Below are 21,052 nucleotides of genomic sequence, written 5' to 3' on the forward strand. Positions count from 1 at the left end.
GGAACCACTTGATTCTAAAATACCTATTCTCTCGTTGCAGGTCAGCCGAGCACAGACCGTGCACAGCCTCACCACACACTTTGCCCTTGGCATAATTACGCACTGCACTTCGCGAATAACACAACACCGTCTGGCACCCGGGGTCGGCAATGGCCACCTCCTCCGCCTGACACGCCTCTCGGACCCGTAAGCTCGCCGCTTCCCTCGTCACGCCGGACGACGCCTCGATGACGGTAGCTACGAACGCCGCGCAGTCTCCCTGGTATTCTGCCACATCCATGAACCTTGCGTGCTCGTCCTTGGCGTGAAAGTCGATGAGGGTCTTGGCCTTCGCCGCTCTTCTCTTCTTGTTAAACTCTGGGTTCATGTTTCTCGGGATCAGGTCTACCCGAATCCGGCGCCGGGTCCCGTCCGGGACAGAAACGTCACTACTCGCCTTTTTCGCCCTGGGCGTGAAGCCCAAGTATCGAAGTATGCGCCTGCCGGCTTCGGGCATAGAGAACCGCTCCAGCTGGGCGGTCCGTTGCGCTGCCGTAATTTCCTCGAGGGTATTGTGTACCCCCAGGCTCAGGAACTTGTTGGTGTTCGTAAACTCGAATAGTCCGAAAGCCGCCTTGTAAGCTCGGCGTATCAGGGTGTTGACTTTATTCTTTTTATTCGGCTTGTTAAAATAAATTGTGGGGTTTTGCGTGCCAAAACCACTTTCTGATTATGAGGCACGCCGTAGTGGAGGACTCCGGAAATTTCGAACACCTGGGGTTCTTAACATGCACCTAAATCTAAGTACACGGGTGTTTTCGCATTTCGCCCCCATCGAAATGCGGCCGCCGTGGCCGGGATTCGATCCCGCGACCTCGTGCTCAGCAGCTCAACACCATGGCCACTGAGCAACCACGGCGGGTGTTATTCGGCTTGTGCACTCCTTCGCAATCAGCCACGTCACCTACGTTGCAGCCTTCCACAACTTGGTGTAGTAAAATTTCTTGGTGCGGTTGGCTATAAACAGTACGAGCACATGTATCCGCAGCTCTTATTTGGACTGGGCATGATGTCAGGCGAATACACCATTCGCATGAAAGAGGGGGCGGTCCCCTTCGCAATTTTTGCGCCGCGGCGGGGATCCATCCCGTAAAAGAACCCCATCAAACTAGACTTGGGAAAAAGGGTCAAAAACAAAGTCATTCGTAAGGTAGATGGCCCGACTACATGGTGTGCAGGAATGGCCCCAGTAGTCAAACCAAGTGGGGAAGTTCGAATCTGTGTGGATCTTACCCAGCTGAACAAGAGCGTCCTACGTGAACGGTTTGTCTTGCCAACCGTAGGCGACGCACTTGGGGAATTGGCGGGGGCCACATACTTTAAGAAATTAGATACCAATTCATGATTTCACCAGGATAAATTGGCGAAAGAAAGTCAAGAGCTAACAACATCCGTCACCCCGTTTGGTATGTACTGCTTTCAGCGACTGCCGTTCGGTATCACCTCAGCCTCGGAATACTTTCAAAAGCGAATGGCGGAAATCTTAGATGGCCTTCAAGGAGTAGTGAACGTGATGGACGACGCTCTGGATTACGGAGCTACGAAGCGTGAACATGATGAACGGCTGCATGCACTTCTCAAAAGGTTGGTTGCAGCGGGGGCAACATTCAATCGGGCAAAATGTTCTTTTTGCATCCGCAGAGTAGAGTTTTTAGGCTACGTGGTCGATGCGTCGGTAATCACGCCGGATCCCAAGAAAGTTCGAGCCATAAACGAAATGGCTACGCCATCAAGTGTTGCTGATGTCCGCAGGTTTTTGGGCATGATAAACGATCTGGCAAGGTTTGTGAACAACCTTGCCGACATGTGAGCACCGCTCTGTAGCCTCCTCTTGAAAGGCAATGAGTGGCACTGGGGCCTGCCTCAGCAAAAATCATTCGAGCTTCTGAAAGAATTGATCACCTCGGTGCAATGCGTCGCAAAATTCGACCCTAAGCTGCGCACTATTGTGTCCGCCGACGCGTCGTCATGCTGTCTTGACTGTGTGCTCATGTAAGTGCAATCAGATGGGGAAAGGAGGCCGGTTGCATATCACTCTCGTTCATTAACACCAACAGACCAACGGTACGCGCTGATAGAAAAGGAAGCGCTTGCGCTGACGTGGGCAGCAGAAAGGTTGGAACGGTTTTTGATAGGGCTGGAATTTCAATTTGAGAACGATCACAAACCGCTCGTATCGTTACTCGGTCATTCACCCCTTGATGTGCTTCACCCCTAGAATACAAAGATTCCGATTGAGGCTGATGCGATATCGCTTTTCAGTCTCCTATGTCCCAGGAAAGCAGATTGGCACCATCGACGCCCTTTCTCGGGCACCTTGCACGGAAGCGGATGTAGAGATGGGGGAGCTAGATTGCAGTGAAGTATCGAGCCATATGCACGAGGCTGTACCAGCGAACTGAAAATTTCAGCCCATTAGAACAAAATAAGGTTCACGCAAAAAAAAGACACAACCTGCCAACAACTTCGGTTGTATTGTAAGCAGGGCTGGCCACGTCGCGCTAAAGTGAGCAGTTGGCTAAGCTCTTACTGGTTGTAGAGAGCAAACCTTACAATATGTGATGGTGTGCTTCTGCATGTGTCTCGTCTCGTGGTGCCTCAGAATCTAAGAAGTGAAATATTTGGTTCATTGCATGTTGGTCGCCAGGCCATTGTGAAATGTCGCGCAAGGGCCTGCGAATCTGTGTGGTGGCCCGGTCTCAGCGCCGAGCTAGGAGCTCTGGTAAACAGTTGTCGACAGTGCGCGAGACTGCGCGTTCAAAAAGCCGAGTCCATGATGCCGTCAGAGTCCCCCAGCTTGCCTTGGCTGAAGGTAGGAGTTGACCTTTTCCATTTGCACGGGAGATCGTACAGTCACAATCAATTTGAAGGTGATCGCGCGCGAGCATCGATCGGCGGGCCTTCCAAGCAGCACAGCGGCCGATTTCGGAACTGCGAAGATAGAGATTGCGCTGCCTTCTTCCCCTTTTATGCTCTTCCAGGCTGCACCCGTCACCCCGATGACAGACTCACCATATTTTTGTGTTTGTTTCCGTTTCATGGCAATGATGTGCGTGCGTCGCTGCCTCACGCATATCTTGGCCAACAATGACGCCTCTATGCAAAACACGACACGCGCTGTGTACCACTTCCTGTTTCTTGGGGCATAAAGAAACGAAAAGCTACAAGTTGCTAGATGGGAGTGACAGCTGATCAGGGAACAGCAAGAGAGAGAGAGAGAGGGAAGCTATGTGACGTTTCCCTCTCGAGTGACGGTGATGACGTAACGTGGCGCTGCTCCTAGTTTCGGTCGCCGCTCGAGCGATCACCTTCAAATTGATCGCGACTGTACCTTGTGGTCGTAGACAATTTTTCGCGCTATCCAGAGGTTGCCCTTTTATCTTCCACGAGCTCGGTGGCGGTTATTGTGCAAATCAAGAGTATATTTACTAGGTACGGGATTCCAGAACTTGTCGTAACAGACAGCGGTCCTAAATTCGCTTGTGCAGAATTTGCATTGTTTGCGACAAGTTATGGCTTCCATCACGTCCCGTCCAGACTCAGGCACCCGCAGTCAAATGGAGCGGCCGAACGAACAGTGCAGACGGTAAAACGGATGCTGGAAAAATCGGTTGACCATTACCTGGCCCTCCTAGCTTATAGGGACTCCCCAGGTCCGTTGAGTGCAAGCCCAGCCCAGCTATTGGTGGGCTCTACGGTTGCGCTCTAGGCTTCCCATGCACCCGAAAACGCTAGTACCGTCAATGACGAGTGGTCTCAGGAGCCTCCGATACAAAGACAAGACAGTGCGGAATTAGCAAAAACTCGACTACGACCGTCGCAATGCGGTAACGCAGCTACCGCTGCTCGCCCCAGGAAACCGGGTATGGATACAAGACAGCAAAATTCCAGCAAATGTGTTGAGGCCAGCCATGCGGCCTCGGTCTTATCGGGTGCAGACAGACGACGGGGTTGAACTAGAGAGAAACAGATGCGCGTTGGTCCGGTACAGCGAGCGAACCGGCGCGCATGACCCGCGCGCATGACTTTCCTGCGACTCCGGACGCTGCAGGCCAATCTGAGGAACAAAAGGCCTCGGCAGAGCCTTCTGCGCCTAATTCAACGCCGGCTGCAGCCTCATATGAGGACGGGAAACGCGGTGGTTATATTACACGCTACGGTCGAGAAATAGGGCCGCCACAGCGATATGGCTACACTTGAGAGCTGCATACTGCAGTTCACTGCTGTTGCGATTCGCGATGCATACTGATTCTACTTGTATGTTTCCTAGTCTTTGGTTATCTTGTGGTTCATTTGTTTTCTATGTGTTAAAAAGAAGGAAGATGTAGTGTTATCGGTTGTCTCTGATCTGACCAAGCACTCGTGTGCGTAGGCTCTGTGACGTCATTGCGGAAAAGCGATAAAACGTGGCTGTCTGATAAACGCGGAGCTTTTCGGGTACGTGGCTGCATCGGAGTGGCGTCAGTCTTTCGCTCGCATCATCGCTCCGGCAGCGGACACGACAGATGTCCTCCTCGCTCGCCACTCCGTACAGTGTGTAGACACCGCGGAGTCTACTACGGCGTTGGCCACGCGGATTGCGTAGGGACGCGCTGCCGGCGCTCGTGTTTTGAAAGCTGTAGAAAACGATATGCGACGTGGCCAAAAGTGCGCGCCCGCGCGGGCCTCATCTTCAAAGGGATCTGCGATGTTTGCAGAGTAAGCGTAGTGCCGGTAGCATCGTATGCTCTGTGCTTTCGACGTTTCGTTCGCGTTGAAGCGATAGATGCCTGAAGGTCAATGCTGCTTGCTGCTGCCGCGATTCCTAACTCCAGCATTTTTACAGTGCGTTTCCGCGCTCATCGAGAGAAGCGTGTTCATGTTTACATGTGCGTGCGTGACACAGTGCTGGTTATTTAGAACACGTTGGCGGGCTAGTTGGTTTGAATCCATGATAGAATGTGTGAGCGCGGCTGAACAAGGACGTAGAAGCAGACACACAAGGACAGCGCTGTCTCCGTCTGTCTGTTTCTTTCTACTTCCTCCCTGAGTCATGCTTACACATAGTATCATTGTTAATTTAGTTAGTAAGCGAAATTTTATAAGTTTATACGGCCGATAAAGCTACTGCCCTTACTTCGTACAGCTATCTACTAATTTGCTATTGCAATTGGCGCTTCGCCTTTCGGGCGGAACTGTGAATTTTTTTGCAGCACCTTGTTTCGTGTGCTTGATTAAATATTGAAAATGCGTCACGTCAGAGAAAAACTTTTTCTAAGCAAAAGTATATTGGGAGATCACTTTGAGTAAGGATCTTAAGAGCCACGATATTTAAAGCAAAATGTGACGTTGTCGAGCCACACGTCTGGGACATTTGGCTTGGAAAATCCAAGAATGTCAGCTTCAAAGAATACGATCCGTGGCAATGGGAGCGCAACGTTTATTGAAGGTCAATGGGTTATTCAAGAGGTCTTTAGACGAAAAAGATGTTATCTGTTATTATAAAGCGTATTTCTTGTGTGACACGTTCATGGCGAAATTCAATGTGCCTGTATATCTAGGGGGAAGATAACAGTATTTTTTATGTGTAAATATTTAATGGATTATTCTTGTCCTACAGGTTTGCCAAATATTTCCTTTTTTCAGTCCAGATTAACTAGGTGCCCACCTCATCATTGAAGTATGCTCATTCATAATCCTTGCCAACTGTTTATTGTCTCATCACTCACTAGACTCGTAAGAGCCACTACTACCACTGAACTTCCGTCACCTTCCTCGTTCTACTCTTCTTCCTCTTCCGATTCACTGTCACTGGTCGATTCCTCTGCATCACTGGAGTCCTCTTCGTCGTCGTCGTCGTCGTCGTCGTCGTCGTCGTCGTCGTCGTCGTCGTCATCATCATCATCATCATCATCATCATCATCATCATCATCATCATCATCATCATCATCATCACTATCGTCATCACCACTATCATCATCACTATCACCATCATCAGCATCATCACCACCACTGTCACTATCATCATCATCATCATCATCATCATCATCGTCATCATCACTATCGTCATCACCACTAGCATCATCACTATCACTATCATCATCACCATCACTACCATTGTCACTATCATCATCATCATTATCACTATCGTTATCACCACTACCACTGTCACTATCATCATCATCGTCATCACCATTACCACTGTCACTATCATCATCATCATCATCATCATCATCATCATCATCATCATCATCATCATCATCATCATCATCATCATCATCACTGTCGTCATCACCACTACCACTGTCACTATCATCATCATCATCGTCGTCGTCATCATCATCACTATCGTCATCACCACTATCACCATCACTATCACCATCATCATCACCATCACTACCATTGTCACTATCATCATCATCATCATCATCATTATCACTATTGTCATCACCACTACCACTGTCACTATCATCATCATCATCGTCATCACCACTACCACTGTCACTTATATCATCACTGTCACTATCATCATTTCCACTATCATTACCATCATTATCTTTATAATTATCAACATTACCATTGCCATTACCATTATCATTGCCATTACCATTATCATTAGCACTAGTACTAGCAATAGTACTAGCACTATCACTAGTACTAGCACTATCGTCATCACTAGCACTAGTACTAGGACGATCGTCATTACTATCACCAGCACTAGCACTGTCTTCATCACTATCACTAGCACTATCACTATCTTCATCATTATCACTAGCACTGTCTTCATCACTGTCACTACCACTAGTACTATCTTCATCATTGTCACTAGCACTATCACTATCTTCATCACTATCATCATCATCATCATCACCACCATCATAATCATCATCATCATCATCATCACTACCATCATCATCATCATCATCATCATCATCGGATTCATCGTCTTCTGGTGCACTGCTGTCGGTCGACTCGCTTGAATTAGATGAATCTGTGTCATCTTCCTCATCCGACTCTTCCTCTTCTAATGCCCTGCCAATGGTCAAGTCGCTTTTATCATCGGAGGCACCTGCGTCAAAAGCATCGTTCTAGTTTTCGTCACGTTACTATCATCTACCCCGCTACCATATTCTACATCGTATCTGTCACTGATATTGCTTGCACTGCTAGAGTCATTCTCACCTCTTTGACTGCCAATGTCGCGTCTTTCAGTCAACTTCGCTTGCTTCTGTTCGTGCCCTTTCTCTGCCACATTATGGTCGTTTGGTATGGACCGATATGGTGCTGCGCAGGTAAGGCTAAAGAAAGAATAGAAAATTTAGCTTTATAATGTGCACACAGGAGTAATTTCTTGAGTAAAAATTCGCCAATTCCTCAGTAATGCTTGCTTAAGAAATTTTATAATTGTTCTGGTCAATTAAGGTGACATGCAAGGCAGAACGAAGGAAAACTGAGCAAAGTGCAATGTTTCATGGCTCGAAGAGCGCGGGCTTAGAAAACATACACAAGAAGAATAAACCCTTCTTGTCTTTCGTGTGTCCTTTTTCAGGTTTCTCTCTCATTTGCAAACTCACTATGACGTATATACGCCACTGCTAATGTACTGGGCGTTTCACATAAATTGAACCAAACTTAACCAAACTTAACGAGTGGTACATCTTAGGCGAATTATACTAGTGCTCTGTGGTCCCTAGTCGTGTACAAATTGATAGCTCTTCATATTGATGAGTTCTATTCTCTATCGAGAGGAAACGGTTATATTGTAGTAAAACCTCGTTGACACGATCCCGTTACGTGCGCTTTCCCGGCGCTAATGTTCTCAATCGAGAACATAAAAAAGAATGCAGAAACTCCACGGGATTTGTCTAAGTGTGCGTAAGCGTACCCCCAAATTTTCCCTGGCCCACCCACAAAGTCCACCCAGCCCTAAATTTGAGTTGGCCCACATACAAACTTGAAGTCAGCTCACCCCCAAATTTGAAGTTGATCCACCACAAATTTCACTTGGTCCTGCCGAAATTTCCAGTTGGCCGACTTACAAATTTATGTTGGCCCTCTCGAAAATTTCATTTTGACGGATCCATAATTTAAGTTAGCCCACCCACGGCTTTCAAGTTGTTCCATCCCTAAATTTCAGTTGGTCCACCCCTACTATTAGCTTTTCCTTGCATTTTCTGCGCCCTCTGTGTCCTTACGGGCATTTTCTTTCTTTATTTTGGTTTAGATTGTTTCTCATCGCTTATAAAGCTATCAGTCATCTACATTTAGACTATTATAACGTATAAATGTCTTCGCAAATTGAGCATTTTTGTGCAGATACAAGGCATTACACCTTTTGCATGATGGATCTTGTTAGGGTTGGCGTCTGACACCACGTGGCGACAGGTCATTCACCCTACTCTCTGAGTCGGAGCCCACGGGCGACCTCATCCCCTTCACCTTCTCTTGGTCGTGGCATCATGGGTGCTACCTCATCCCCTTCACCTTCTCTTGGCCGGACCCCACGGCGCCGGAGAGGTCATTCACCCGACCTTCTCCCCGGATTCGTCGAAAAGAGGATCGACTTCTGCTTCCCGTGATCGGTATTGCAGGAGGAGGGGCCCTTTCTCCGTGCCTGTCACGTGTCATCGACGGAAGCAAGATCCCGCCCACACTTGTAGAGAACCTATTTAAGGGGCTCCGAAATGTACTTTTGATAGATTTCATACTTGAAACTTGATACTTCATGCTTTTCTTATTTTCTTTCAACTACCTTTCAATAAACAGTGCAAGTTTCGCACTAGCAAATCGTCTCGCCCCTGCTTGGTCGCCATGATCTACCGATGCCTGCAGCCCGCCGACAACGCCACGCTACCCAATAAGTAATGTCGGTCGAGCTTCGATAGGCAGGCGCCGCTTCTTCTCGGCAGCAGTACGGTACGCTACCCTGGAGGACGCAACAAACTGGCTGGCAGCGATTGGGATACGGAATGCTGGAGACCCCAACTTGGACGACAACTACGAGATCGTAGCCTCTTCGTCCTGGCAACAACGTTCGGAAGGAAGGTGTCTGGATCATGACTGCATATGGTGAGTGCACGGCTTTTCATCACCGAGATATCACTTGGCTTTTACGTATTTTTTGGAAAGTACATAGCAGTGATTTTTCTTTAATCCGTTGATGGAAGTTTGAGTACGTCAAGGTTGTATAGAGTGAAGGTTTAGCAGCACTAAGGGCAGCCATGAACTTGAAGGCACTAAAGAAGCCGGAATTGTTGAGCTTGGCCAAAGAGTTGGGCCTCCAAATTGCCGAATCAAAGAGAAAGCCGGAGATCATTGAGGCGATCGAAGCGACCGGGGCAGACGACGAGGAAATGACGGAATGCCTCGAGAGCATTAAAGAAAAAGAAGAAGAGCGTAAGCGCCTTGAGAAAGAGGAAAAAGAAGAGCGTAAGCGCATAGAGGAAAAAGAAGAGCGCGAGCGCGCCGCACGTGAGGCCAAAGAAGAGCGCGACCGTGTTGCACGCGACGCACTCGAAATGAAGCGCCTAGAGATTGAGCTTCTGAAAGCACAAAATAGCGAAAGACCTAGCACAGAGGCACGTGAAAGCGAGCGCAGAATGACAGACTTGATGGCACCCTACGCAGTAGGAGGGGACATAGGTCTTTTTCTGGTGCAGTTTGAGCGCACGTGTGAGAAGGCAAAATTCGCGAGAAACACGTGGCCGCAACGCTTGCTTACGTTACTGCCACGTGAGGTAGCTGATATTATCGCCCGCATGGGGAAAGAAGAAGCAGATGACTTCGAAGAAGTCAAAACAAATCTGCCTAAAAAGTATAGATTATCAGCTGAAGCATTCAGGCGAATGTTCAGGGAAGTCGAGAAGACCAAAAGTGAGTCATATTCAGATTTTGGATACACCTTGGAGGTAAACCTTAAGGAATGGCTCAGAGAAGAGGGTGCACTCGGCGATGCCGAAAAGACAATGCAGTGCGTTGCCTTAGAACAGTTCTACCGCCGGCTGCCAGTAAACATCAAGCATTGGGTTCAGGATAGGCCAGGCGTAGACACTATGACGAGAGCAGCCAATCTCGCTGAGGAGTACGTAACCCGCCGTGCGTTCGAAGGCAACGAAGCTCCTAAGAAGGAGGCGACTAAATACAGAGCCGACAAGCCAGAACGTTGGTCGAAGTCGAATCAGTATAAATCAAAGGAAAGGTCAGATTCAGTGAAAAGTAGTGACGAGAACAGCAAGGGAAGGGAGGAGTCACCCGAACAGAGGGCAGAAAGGCAAAAGAAAAGGGCTTTCGAGGCCAAGAAACCAATAGTTTTCTAGAACTGCCAGCAAACGGGGCATATCTCCGTGGGATGCAAAAATCCCAAGTTAGTGTTGATGTCCCTAACTAGTAACGAGCAAAACCTGAAATTGCTAGAACCGTGCATTCGAGACCTCGTGGTAAACGGCAAACCGTGTAGGGTGCTTCGCGACTCAGCAGCCACTATGGATGTAGTGCACCCGTCGTACGTTGAGGAAGACGAGTTCACGGGAGAATGTGCTTGGATAAGGCAAGCCATGGAAAGCTCCAGTGTTTGTCTCCCTGTGGCCAAGATTCGTATCAAAGGACCTTTCGGAGTACTAGACACTGAAGCTGCCATCTCGGCACATCTCCCGACTCAGTATACATATTTGTTTTCTAACAAATCTGAGGATTTGCTACGACGCAGGGGAATCGGGTTTAGGGAAGGGATAGTGCAAGCCTTAACTCGTTCCAAGGCAAGGGAGCTCGCGGCCAAGGGAGTTTATGAGGGTCCAGTAGTGGAGGAAACAGGTTTAAAGGAGGATTCGTCCACCAGTACCGAACCGGACGGCCCTATAGGGGATGATGCGGAAGGTACGCCAGCTAATGAAGAAGTCAGGAAAGCAGCAGAGCCTGAAATGTCTCGCGAGGCAGAATGCAGGCAAAGGTTATTGAATATAAGCCCGGCCACATTAATCGCTGAGCAGGAAAAAGATTCCACCCTGCGTAACCTAATGGCCGGACGCTAAGGAAGGTGTGGCCAAACAGAACGTGAAGTTCCTCAAGAGGGCAGGCGTCCTCTATAGAAAGTACACCAGTCGAAAGGGTGCGCAATTCGGCCAACTCGCGGTGCCGTGTCCCTATCGTGAGCAGCTCCTGCACCTGGTTCACGGTGGCTTTTGGACAGGGCATCTGGGCATTCGTAAAACAAAGGACCGCTTATTGCAGGAATTTTAGTGGCCCGGCTGCTTTCGAGAAATAGAAGCATTTGTAAGAAGCTGCGACACATGTCAACGCATAGGCAAGCCCGGAGATAAGGCTAAAGCGCCAATGAAACTTGTTCCCATTATCACGGAGCCATTTCGCAGGCTCATAATAGACACCGTGGGACCACTTCCTGCGACGCAGTCTGGCTATCGACATATTCTTACTGCACTATGCCCCGCAACGAAATTTCCCGAGGCAGTGCCTCTCAAGGACGTAAGCTCGGCGGAGATCGTCAACGCGCTTTTATCTATCTTCGCGCGAGTAGGGTTTCCCGCAGAAATCCAGTCAGATCAAGGATCCGTCTTTACGAGCGCACTGACCTCGACGTTTCTGTAAAGGTGCGGTATTAAAATTATCCATAGCTCAGTGTACCATCCGCAGTCAAACGCGGTAGAGAAAGTCCACTCAGTCATGAAACGGCTTTTGCGAGCCCTTTGTTATGAGCACAAAGCCGATTGGGAGAGTTGCTTGCCTGCGGCAATGTTCGCGCTTCGAACTGCACCGCACGAATCAACAGGTTGTTCCCCTTCAGAGCTCGTTTACGGATGCTGCCTTTGCACCTCTCTCCGCATTGTTCGAGAAGCCTGGGAAGGCCGGGCAGACGATCCTTCGGTTGTGGCACACCTGCTAGAGCTGTTGGACCGTCTGCACGCTTCTCAGGAATTAGCAGGGCAGAAAATGCGTAAGGCACAAAGCAAGGCTAAGCGGTACTATGACAGGACGGCTCGCACGCGGCGCTTTGAAGTGGGGGAAAAGGTAATGATCCTGAAACACTCGTTGCAAAACAAACTAGAGGTTCAATGGGAAGGACCGGTTGACATAATTCAGAAATTATCTGAAACGAACTACATAATCACGGTACCGGGAAAACGAAGGACACCACAAGTGTACCATAGCAATCTACTTAAGCCCTACAGGCAGAGGGAAGCCATTGTGAACATGTCCCTTAACCAGCCTGAGGAAATGCCGGTTGACGTTTAGAGTTAGCAGCAGTGACGGAGACAAAAGACATTGACGAGACTATTGTTAAGTTAGTAGAACAGGCGAAGTTGAATCCCAATCAAAGGGGCGAGCTGAGGGAACTCGTGTTTCCTCAGCTCGTGTGAATCCCAATCAAATTCGCGCGCGATAGAGAACAGTACTAGCAGCCCGCCGTGGCAGCTGCACCGCAATACTCGCCCACCCGTCCCATGTGACAACGCCGACTCGCACTCAGTATCTTATTCCGGTACATGCAAATCTCTCGCCAGGCCAACGCACGACGCATTCCCAGCTGTCACCGCCAACCCTATTGCGATAAGCACCTTCTCCTATCTGTTATACAGCGCGCGGGGCTTAGTGCCGTTGGAAGCGTACTGCACTCATTTACCCGGCGATAGCGCAAACGCGCTGCCGTTCCCTGCTGCAGGCGATGCGAGCGTCCCGTTTCACTTCGGCGGCATCTGGCGTCGCCCAGCAGCTGTATTTCGTTTGGGCCTCCCATCGCTGTCGTAAAACACTACGCAAAGGAAAACAGCAAAACGCGCCTCGGGCCGCCGAAATCCCACCAGCTCGACGCGCGTCGTCGCCTCTCGCCTTATGCCTCGACGAATTGCATCACGTACGTGTCAACCGATGTTAGGTCTGTGAAATTTTTTAGTCACTTGTGATTGTGTGTTTCTCCGGACAGTACGTTTTTCTCGCGCTTTCTCCGAAAATGCATGAACGAGGTTCCGCTGTGCTACACATGAGGATACCCGGGCACTATGTTCTGCATGGTAACGAACTTGCCGATGCCGAAACAGTGATCTCCAGTACTTGAAGCCACTACGAAGATGGCTGGAAGAGTCGCTGGCTTACGCGCCTGTGGCAAAGCGCAGATAACCAGAAGTACAATACAATCCTACGCAACCATAACCATTCCAGGTTGAGTGCTCGACTTGACAAGATGGACCCCACACGCACATGCTCTGAACCTGCCTATGCCACTAAGATGCCAGTAATCTCCATCATGTGCCCGCAAGCGCTATGGAAAGGTGCATATTTCCGTCCGCGGTGTTCGCCAGGGCTGCCCTACCTTTTCTTTGGAACTTTGTCTACATGACCGGCACGGTCAACCGGATGTAGGCCTTCAAGGAAGAGGTGGATCTTACTGTCGGCGCCTGGAGTGGCGAAGTGCTAACGGGAGTCTGGTCTTTAGTGGCACCGCACCTCTTCTTTATACCTCCTTCCATGTTCCTGCCCCCGAGCATGAGCCACGGAGCAACTATTCCCAAATACATTTCATTCATACAATAATTCGTTCAAGACCGGACACCAACTGCCTTCTTGAACACTTTTTTTAATGCAAATATGCATGATTCAACCCTGAAGCAGATTGAGCACCATTCGGCGTTTTATTCCAGCCTGGAATCTTTCCAATATGGCAACATATGATCTCTTCGTGGATACCGCTGCAGCCGACGAGTAAACAGATAGAAAAGTTATAATTTGCAGACATATGCTCCCAAACGAAAGCCTGAATTATTTACCTCACAATGACTGTTTGTGGCTGACGTTTACCATCAAACTTCTGTGATTGAATCCAAATAAGCTGAACCAATTCAGATTCAGATTTTTCAATTGCATATCGACACTTCTGGGAAGTTCTTAGTGCGGGGAGGGGTTCAGCAACTCAAAAAGCGTATCCATACGGTCACAAATAACGTGCTGTTTCGCAATAGATGCTGCGCGAAGCTTCTTTACATACACTAGAGCCGTGATTGTCAAACTAACGGAGGCAGTGTGAATCTGTATCGCTCTGCTAACCTCCGTGTTCGAGAAATGCCCATGGGGAATTTGCCACTTGGTGATTTGTGCGTGCATTTTAAAAATGTTCAATGTCGCGGTGAGGAATACACGGCTTTGCGTCCGAAGAAATATTTGTGAGCGTGGACATTCTTGACAACGGCTCTATTCAGATATCGCACGTCAAAGATATAACGTGTACTCGTCCTTCCTTTACTTCAGAGAAAGGCGTCTCGATAGTCGCGCCTAAGTGGCGATAGTTACGTTTTATGTTCCTTGGTCGCAAATGTCAGGTTTCGAGGCAATTTCGGCAGCTTTCAGTTGCTCAGTAAGCGAGATTAGGAAGATGTGCGTGACAGTTGTCAGTGTCGATACATGTCCTACCGTAAACGCAGCTGGCTTCTCACTTGCAGGTGACAAGTTGTCACAGATGAGGAAGCTGTTACCATTTTGCGGCAAGTGCTGTCAAATATGTTGCTGTGTTAATTTTTTGTGTGAGGGACTGTGTGTGGTATATTATTTCTTTAAATGATTTATTAATTTCTGGGTGTTGTTGGCTGTCTTGGCTGTTGCAAAGTGGGTACAGATAATTTTCACATGACAGTGAAAAATATCGTAAAGGTAAACAGGACACGTACGAAAGAAATATTGCAACAGTATCTTGGAGAACATAAGTGCATACCACAATATGACAATGATAATGCGTTACCATGATATAAACAAAAACTACAGGGTGCATCGTACAACTATGTTCCTGGTTTATATTAAGAAAGTGCGTGTCCAAACGAAAGTTTTTAACATTGTCATTTAACTGGTCTTCGTGCACTGATATTTATTATCAGCTCCGACGAGCAGCCATTATTATCTGATCTTCGATTTTTCACATGCGACATGTTTTCTTACAGACGCAATAAATCTGGGGCATTGTATACAATGAAAGGTTGTCTCAGAGGCTCGACGCGACAATGCGAGAGCGAATCACTAATTTTTCAGGAAACTTAGTTCAGGTTCGAAGCGCCCACTGTTACAAAAAGGAGGCTAGGCGTAGATTTTGGTTTCAACGCAGTACGCATCTTGGAAGTGCTGTCCAGACGGATATTGAATGGTGCAAAAACCCGCGGCGTCGTTGACTCGTGGAAGCACAGCAAAGTTCGCTGCTCATTAATCGCTGTATAATGAAGATGATTCTATCATTCAAGTGTCTTGAATAGCAGCACGGCGACAATGGTCGAGTCTCGGAACGTGCAGCCGCTTTGCGATTACGCCGTCAGCAAGATGTCGGACACGGCCAGTGTTTATAACAACACATTTAGAATGTGCCCTGTTCAGTTTAATATTACGTGCCCCACCTGCCCAGCTTTAGGTTAGTGACTGTGTTCAGGCAGCATCGTAGTTGGTACGGTTTTCGACTTGTAAGCACAAGAATTGGAGAGAGAGCATGCGGTGTCTAGTATCTAGTATCTAGTGTCTCCACGCTACGCCAAGTCACGTGCACACAGGCAGAAGAGGAATGCCCATTTCTCCCCGAGCGCTGACGTAATTCCGTCGTGTTCCAGAAATTGGCACAGTAGTAAAAAAAAGAAACCTGTTGGCTTTAGAAAATTGATTCTACAGTTGTGAGTGGAGGCTTGATCAGGACAAGCAAATATGGCTTCTTTTATTGTCTTGTTTTTCTGTGACATCGTCAGTGCGTGATTTGGTGTCCGTTGAGTGCGACGATCGAGAATGCTCCAGTTCCTTGTGTTAAACATCCGATGTAGTGACTATACGTGCGAGTTTATCCTGTGTCCAGGTTTTTTTCCTGGTTCCCGGTCAACCTTAGAGTTTGTGCTAGAGGTTTGATTCGACAGAAAAGGACAGAAGCTGATAATACTCGAAATCAACCGTGCGGCAGTTCTTGATATGGATAACCTAGATCTACGTCGACTAAACTTTGAACGAAAACGGAGATTCATCGTCTGAGAATAATGTCGAGAAGTCGATCGCTTACAAATACGGGCAAACAAATGAAGTAACCTTCTAGCAAATCCACTGACATTTTTCATCATGAATTTTATCTGCAAATACGTACATGAACTACTTGACCTATCGATAATATAAGACGGCGCTCGTATGACTAATAGGCAACGGAAATTTCGTGCTCTTTCGTTATTGCGGCAAACTCGCTTTCACCAGCGCTGTTTTTTACACTCGACCCGGACGACATTTCTCACCGCCAGAGGTCAACTGAAAGTCAGCAGGAGACCTTAAGACTGCTCGAACTGAACCTTTGGTGATTTCGAATGCCATTGTCTGCAACTGGGGGCGAGCATTGGCTTTCCTAAACGGTCCCAGGGACAACATTTCACCCACTTAACTGGCAGTGGTGGACAAGGTGCAGTACTCGCAGTAATAGGGTCTGTTGGCAGGAGGTAGGTCGCATCTTATTGCTGACTGGCTGCCAAATTAAACTGCGGCTTGCTATGTTGACTTAAAAGGAGCTATCTTGCGAACACGGGAAATGCGTACTCGGGAAACAAAAACGAAGAGCCTGATTTGAAGTGTGCTGCCTATCCGCCGGGGCAATGGTGTTGGGCTGCTAAGCACGAGGTCGCGGATTTGAATCGCGGCCACGGCGGCTGCATTTCGAGGGGGGCAAAATGCGAAAACATCCGTGTACTTAGACTGAAGTACACGTTAAAGAACACCAGGTGGTGCAAATTATTCCCGAGTCCCTTACTACGACGTACCTCACACTGAGATCGTGGTTTTGGCTCGTGAAATCCCATAATTTATTTTAAGTATGTTGCCTAATGGAGTCCAGATGGCACGGATTCAAGCGCTTTACTCACAGCAGAACTATAAGCACGTTTTGCACGTCGCTGCTCTGGTACACTCACACGTTCCCGGCGCGCGAAAGTGCGCCAGTGTAAGTCGGCTACGTCGCCCCGACTACACCGAGCGATCCGAAAATTGCACTATTCATACAACCGCTCTCGTGTTGTACGAATGTGTTGTATGTGTTGTAGCGCGCAAAATTTTGGTAGATTGCGATCCGTTGACGCATGCCCACTCCTTGTGGCACCGCCAACAAAGGCGCTTGATGCATTTTGCCAAATATATGCCGATGGTCGACATCAACCCAGAATACATTCAATCTCCACTCGACCGTCACCCGGACGCGTCCACTGTGGCCGCGGACGTTGGTTATGCAGACACGGTATACTGTAGCGTGTGTCATCATCATCGACGCAACGCAGCGTTGGTGAGCTCGCGTGTTAACAAACCTTTAACGGGAAATATTAGTTGCATGTGTCATGCCCGTTTAGATGTTAACGGCGCATCACTTTAAAGTGATGCGGGCAAGAAAGTTTCATCACGTTTCGTTGTATTATCATATTGCGCGTGACCCGCCTAAAGTAACTTACCCGTGCATCGAATATGGCAAAATGGTAATACGATAGGTCTGTTGTGGAACGTATTTTTATTTATAAAAAATTCTTTAGCTGTACGTAAAAAAGTTTGGTGCATTACAGGCACGTCACCCATGTAAGAAATCGTTGCACTGATTTGGATTCGTCGTTCATTCTGTGCTGTGCGAGATTGAATTTTGGACCAGAGGTCCCGCACTGAACCCAATTTTAGTGTTATTGAAATAAAAAAAAAAGCCTCTGCTTGATTTTCATGAGCAATTAGTCAATGACGCGAGCGTTATGTCAACGACAGAACGCATGAGTACCTGCGAACTAAAGAAAAGAAAGAACCTCTACTCTAAGATGTAGGACAGAGGGCAGGGCGAGCACTTAATGCCAACCACTGTAAAAGCTATATAGAGATTTTTGCTAAAATGTACCTTTCACAAGAGTAGGTCGGCCATAATTGCAATATAGCTTGGTACCTTGCATTTACGAAGCTTAGTTCAGCTTAACTTTGAAACTTCGTTCTGTACATCAGCGTATAATGAATTATACTAATAAATAACAATAAAATTAAATTATGCGGTTTTACGGGCCAAAACCACTTTCTGATTATGAGGCTCGCCGTAGTGGAGGACCCCGGAAATTTGGACCACCTGGGGTTCTTTAACGTGCACCTAAATCTAAGTACATGGGTGTTTTCGCATTTCGCCCCCATCGAAATGCGGCCGCCGTGGCCGGGATTCGATCTCGCGACCTCGTGCTCAGCAGCCTAGCACCATAGCCACTGAGCAACCACGGCGGGTAATAAATAATAATAAACTAATATACTAATAAACTAATACTAAGCTAATAAAGTTAAACTCATAGGTCACTTTCTATATGGCTGCACTTTGGCTTACTAGTTCTGGCGGACCCTGCTTGTGAACGCGCAGAGTGTGATTAATTTGGGATCATGTGAGCTCAGCACCGCAGTTAGCTTTGGCTAACTCAGAAACACGTGACATCACATGATATTCAGGTGTGATATTATTCAAACTCACACAACGTCGCATTCAATAGGACTCGCTATAGCTCTGTCTCACGCCCTCTTAGGTTCGCCTCAGCGTACTCCACTCGGACGCCGGTTTACTCGATGAGGAATTCCGTCCTCCGGGGCTCAGCTGGGCTCACTCAAGAGTGACTCAGAACCTCATTGTGTATCACGAGTGGCTCTGAGCATGAGCGAACTCTAGAAAATCTACATCAACTGACTCACAAGGTATTTTGCAGCTTCGTCCTTCCTAATATATTTACTGCCCTCGTTATTTGCGCGCTGATTTGCAATAAATATATTTCCACGCTATAAGTGTCCGAAATTTCGGGCGTGATTACGATTTCAAACACTTTCTGGCTCAGAATTTCGCCCCGGTTTCTCCGAAACGCATTTAGGTTGTCACACACGTATGAACCTTAAGTGATGTTGCGCTATAGTTGAGTTGTCCACGTGATATCGCATAAAGTGCAGCTAACTAATATTCGTAAACTTATAAGGAATACATCAAGGAGCGCAGAGATGTGCGTCAAGATGGTCAAACGTCGACAGGCTCCTCATGTATACTGCAAGATGTACATTCGGGTCCTTGCTCTGAGAACTGTCAAGATTTTACTGCATTATGCATTATCAGCTGGACCAGTTTATTGCTGGCAATTTTGAATCATCGTGCAACAAAGAATTAATACAGCTCTTCCACTTGCAACCAATCGTTTACTTTTCTCATATGGCATACTTGCGATCAAAACTGTCCAAATCGCTGCGCTGAGCTTCATTTCGGTAGCTTAGAAGTTCGCGTAAGAATGAGAATTGTGGCTTATACTGGTGGTTAAAATGGAAGGTTCATTAGATAGCTTTGGACAACATTTGTTCAGATGTTTAGCGAACTATCGTCACTGAAAATAGTTGAGCGTCAAAGTTTTACAAGAGCTGCAACAAATTTCCCCCAAAACGAAGAGATAACTGTCGTTGGGACTATACCATAAATCAGGTTTGTAACGTTAACATTACGGATAATAAACATCGATCAAACGAAAACATAAGTTTACCTTATACAGACCGCGACAACGAGCAGCCCCAGCCATGGGCGTATAACAGCCATCCTCCAGCCTGTATCGGTGAGCCCGCTGTGCGGAGAGACGATTATTCCAGCTATCGTGTAGATAGCGCAGGCAAAGTCGTGCGCTTTTACTTGGTGCAGGATAGAAAAATTGGAAGAACAAACTTGGAGACATCAAATGCGAAGCTCTTTCCTAAAGTCTACGAGGCGATCTTTTGTGTTTATCCAGTGACCTTCCACGCCAAGGTTAGTGTTTTTTTGCATTGCCATATTCCGAAGTGCTTGACGCAGTATACATTCGTTGTCGTATTGAGTTTGGCAAGTTGTATTAAAATTCGGCAGAGTGCTTCGCCAGGAGCGCGTGATCCGGAGGCGAAGTGGTGACAGGTGATGCTTCAGCTGGAAAAACCACATAAAGTTGGCATAAGCATATGCCTCAAGAAAAATGCTTCCATTGCGATCGCTTCATAATGTTGATAACGTCATATAAATGCCTGATATCAATACCGTTTTACCACTCCTCTTTCTAATGAAAGGAAATCGCGGAATGCTAACCTTGCAAGTGTGATGGTTATTTATAACCAATGTTTTGCACTGCATGTAAGTGTCACTGCACACAGTCATGTGACACTTACATGCTCATGTGGGAGGATTTCGAAGAAGCTATAGTATTAGGTACTGTGTCAGTGGTTCCAGGGTGCCCACATAATCTCCACACTTTAATGAACAGTTTGTACAAATACAGGTGGCTTTGCCACTTGAATTCCATACTGGGAAGAACATGGGAAACGGATAATAGAAATAATTAGGCGGAAATATTTTGTAATTGGTCACATTGGGGTCACTGCACTAGATTTTGTTGTTCTTTCTAGTTGCCTTCAGTTTTGAATAATCAACTCCACTAACGGATCCCAGCAGACTCTCGCTTTATATATATATATATATATATATATATATATATATATATATATAATCTGAATGAGTCGCAACCGGAGCGTTCTAAAGGACACACAAGTAGGATGCTTCTTTACGCATGATTCTAAGCTAATTTTCATTGAGCTTCATATTTGTCTACAACCTAGAAAGGCAGCTTTGTCTTTTATCGAATTCGGTGTATCCCACGTATAAACCGGTTTGGCACTCAACGCCTATGTGGCGCCTCAATTTTAAAATAAAGTTATCGTAATGATATTATGTACTCATTTCATGATTTCTGCAGTTTCATCTCCATTTTCATGCTAATGTGCAAAGCATGTAGGTCTTCGCCAACGCTGCCAGTCTTCCTTTTAGAAACGCATAATAAAACTAGTACTGTTTGACATTAACGCTGTAAGTGTCAATTATACCGTTGTTTCTGACCTTGTGTGCTGCCAGAAGACATAGAGGTAATAGTTTCTTTAAGCATTCGAATAATGCGCATTTAAACCATCGATAGCCAACCTTCTTTATCACACAACTGTTTCTGTTTCAATCGCGGTTGTCATGCTTCCTTGCTTAGTCTTTGTATCGTGCAAA

The 21,052-nt window shown here is 47.2% G+C and overlaps 1 protein-coding gene across 1 annotated transcript; it reads right to left on the reverse strand.

Annotated features, from left to right (window-relative positions):
- Nucleotides 1-5,440: 5,440 nt before the first annotated feature.
- Nucleotides 5,441-19,694, reverse strand: LOC142576197 (uncharacterized). Its single transcript, XM_075686215.1, has 3 exons — nucleotides 19,527-19,694; nucleotides 7,201-7,316; nucleotides 5,441-7,087 (listed from the first exon to the last, which is right to left on the reverse strand). Exons 1-3 carry the CDS (start codon nucleotides 19,577-19,579, stop codon nucleotides 5,799-5,801), a joined length of 1,458 nt encoding a protein of 485 aa, XP_075542330.1. The 5' UTR covers nucleotides 19,580-19,694; the 3' UTR covers nucleotides 5,441-5,798.
- Nucleotides 19,695-21,052: the final 1,358 nt, after the last annotated feature.

Source organism: Dermacentor variabilis, chromosome 3, assembly GCF_050947875.1.
Source record: "Dermacentor variabilis isolate Ectoservices chromosome 3, ASM5094787v1, whole genome shotgun sequence".
Classification (NCBI taxonomy): Eukaryota; Metazoa; Arthropoda; class Arachnida; order Ixodida; family Ixodidae; genus Dermacentor; species Dermacentor variabilis.

Coding starts and splice junctions, on each gene's coding strand:
- LOC142576197 (XM_075686215.1), bottom strand. CDS start 19,579: ATGGCTGTTATACGCCCATGGCTGGGGCTGCTCGTTGTCGCGGTCTGT. Junction 7,317..19,526: donor GTTGTCGCGGTCTGTATAAG/GTAAACTTATGT, acceptor TTCTTTCTTTAG/CCTTACCTGCGCAGCACCAT. Junction 7,088..7,200: donor CGACATTGGCAGTCAAAGAG/GTGAGAATGACT, acceptor CTTTTGACGCAG/GTGCCTCCGATGATAAAAGC.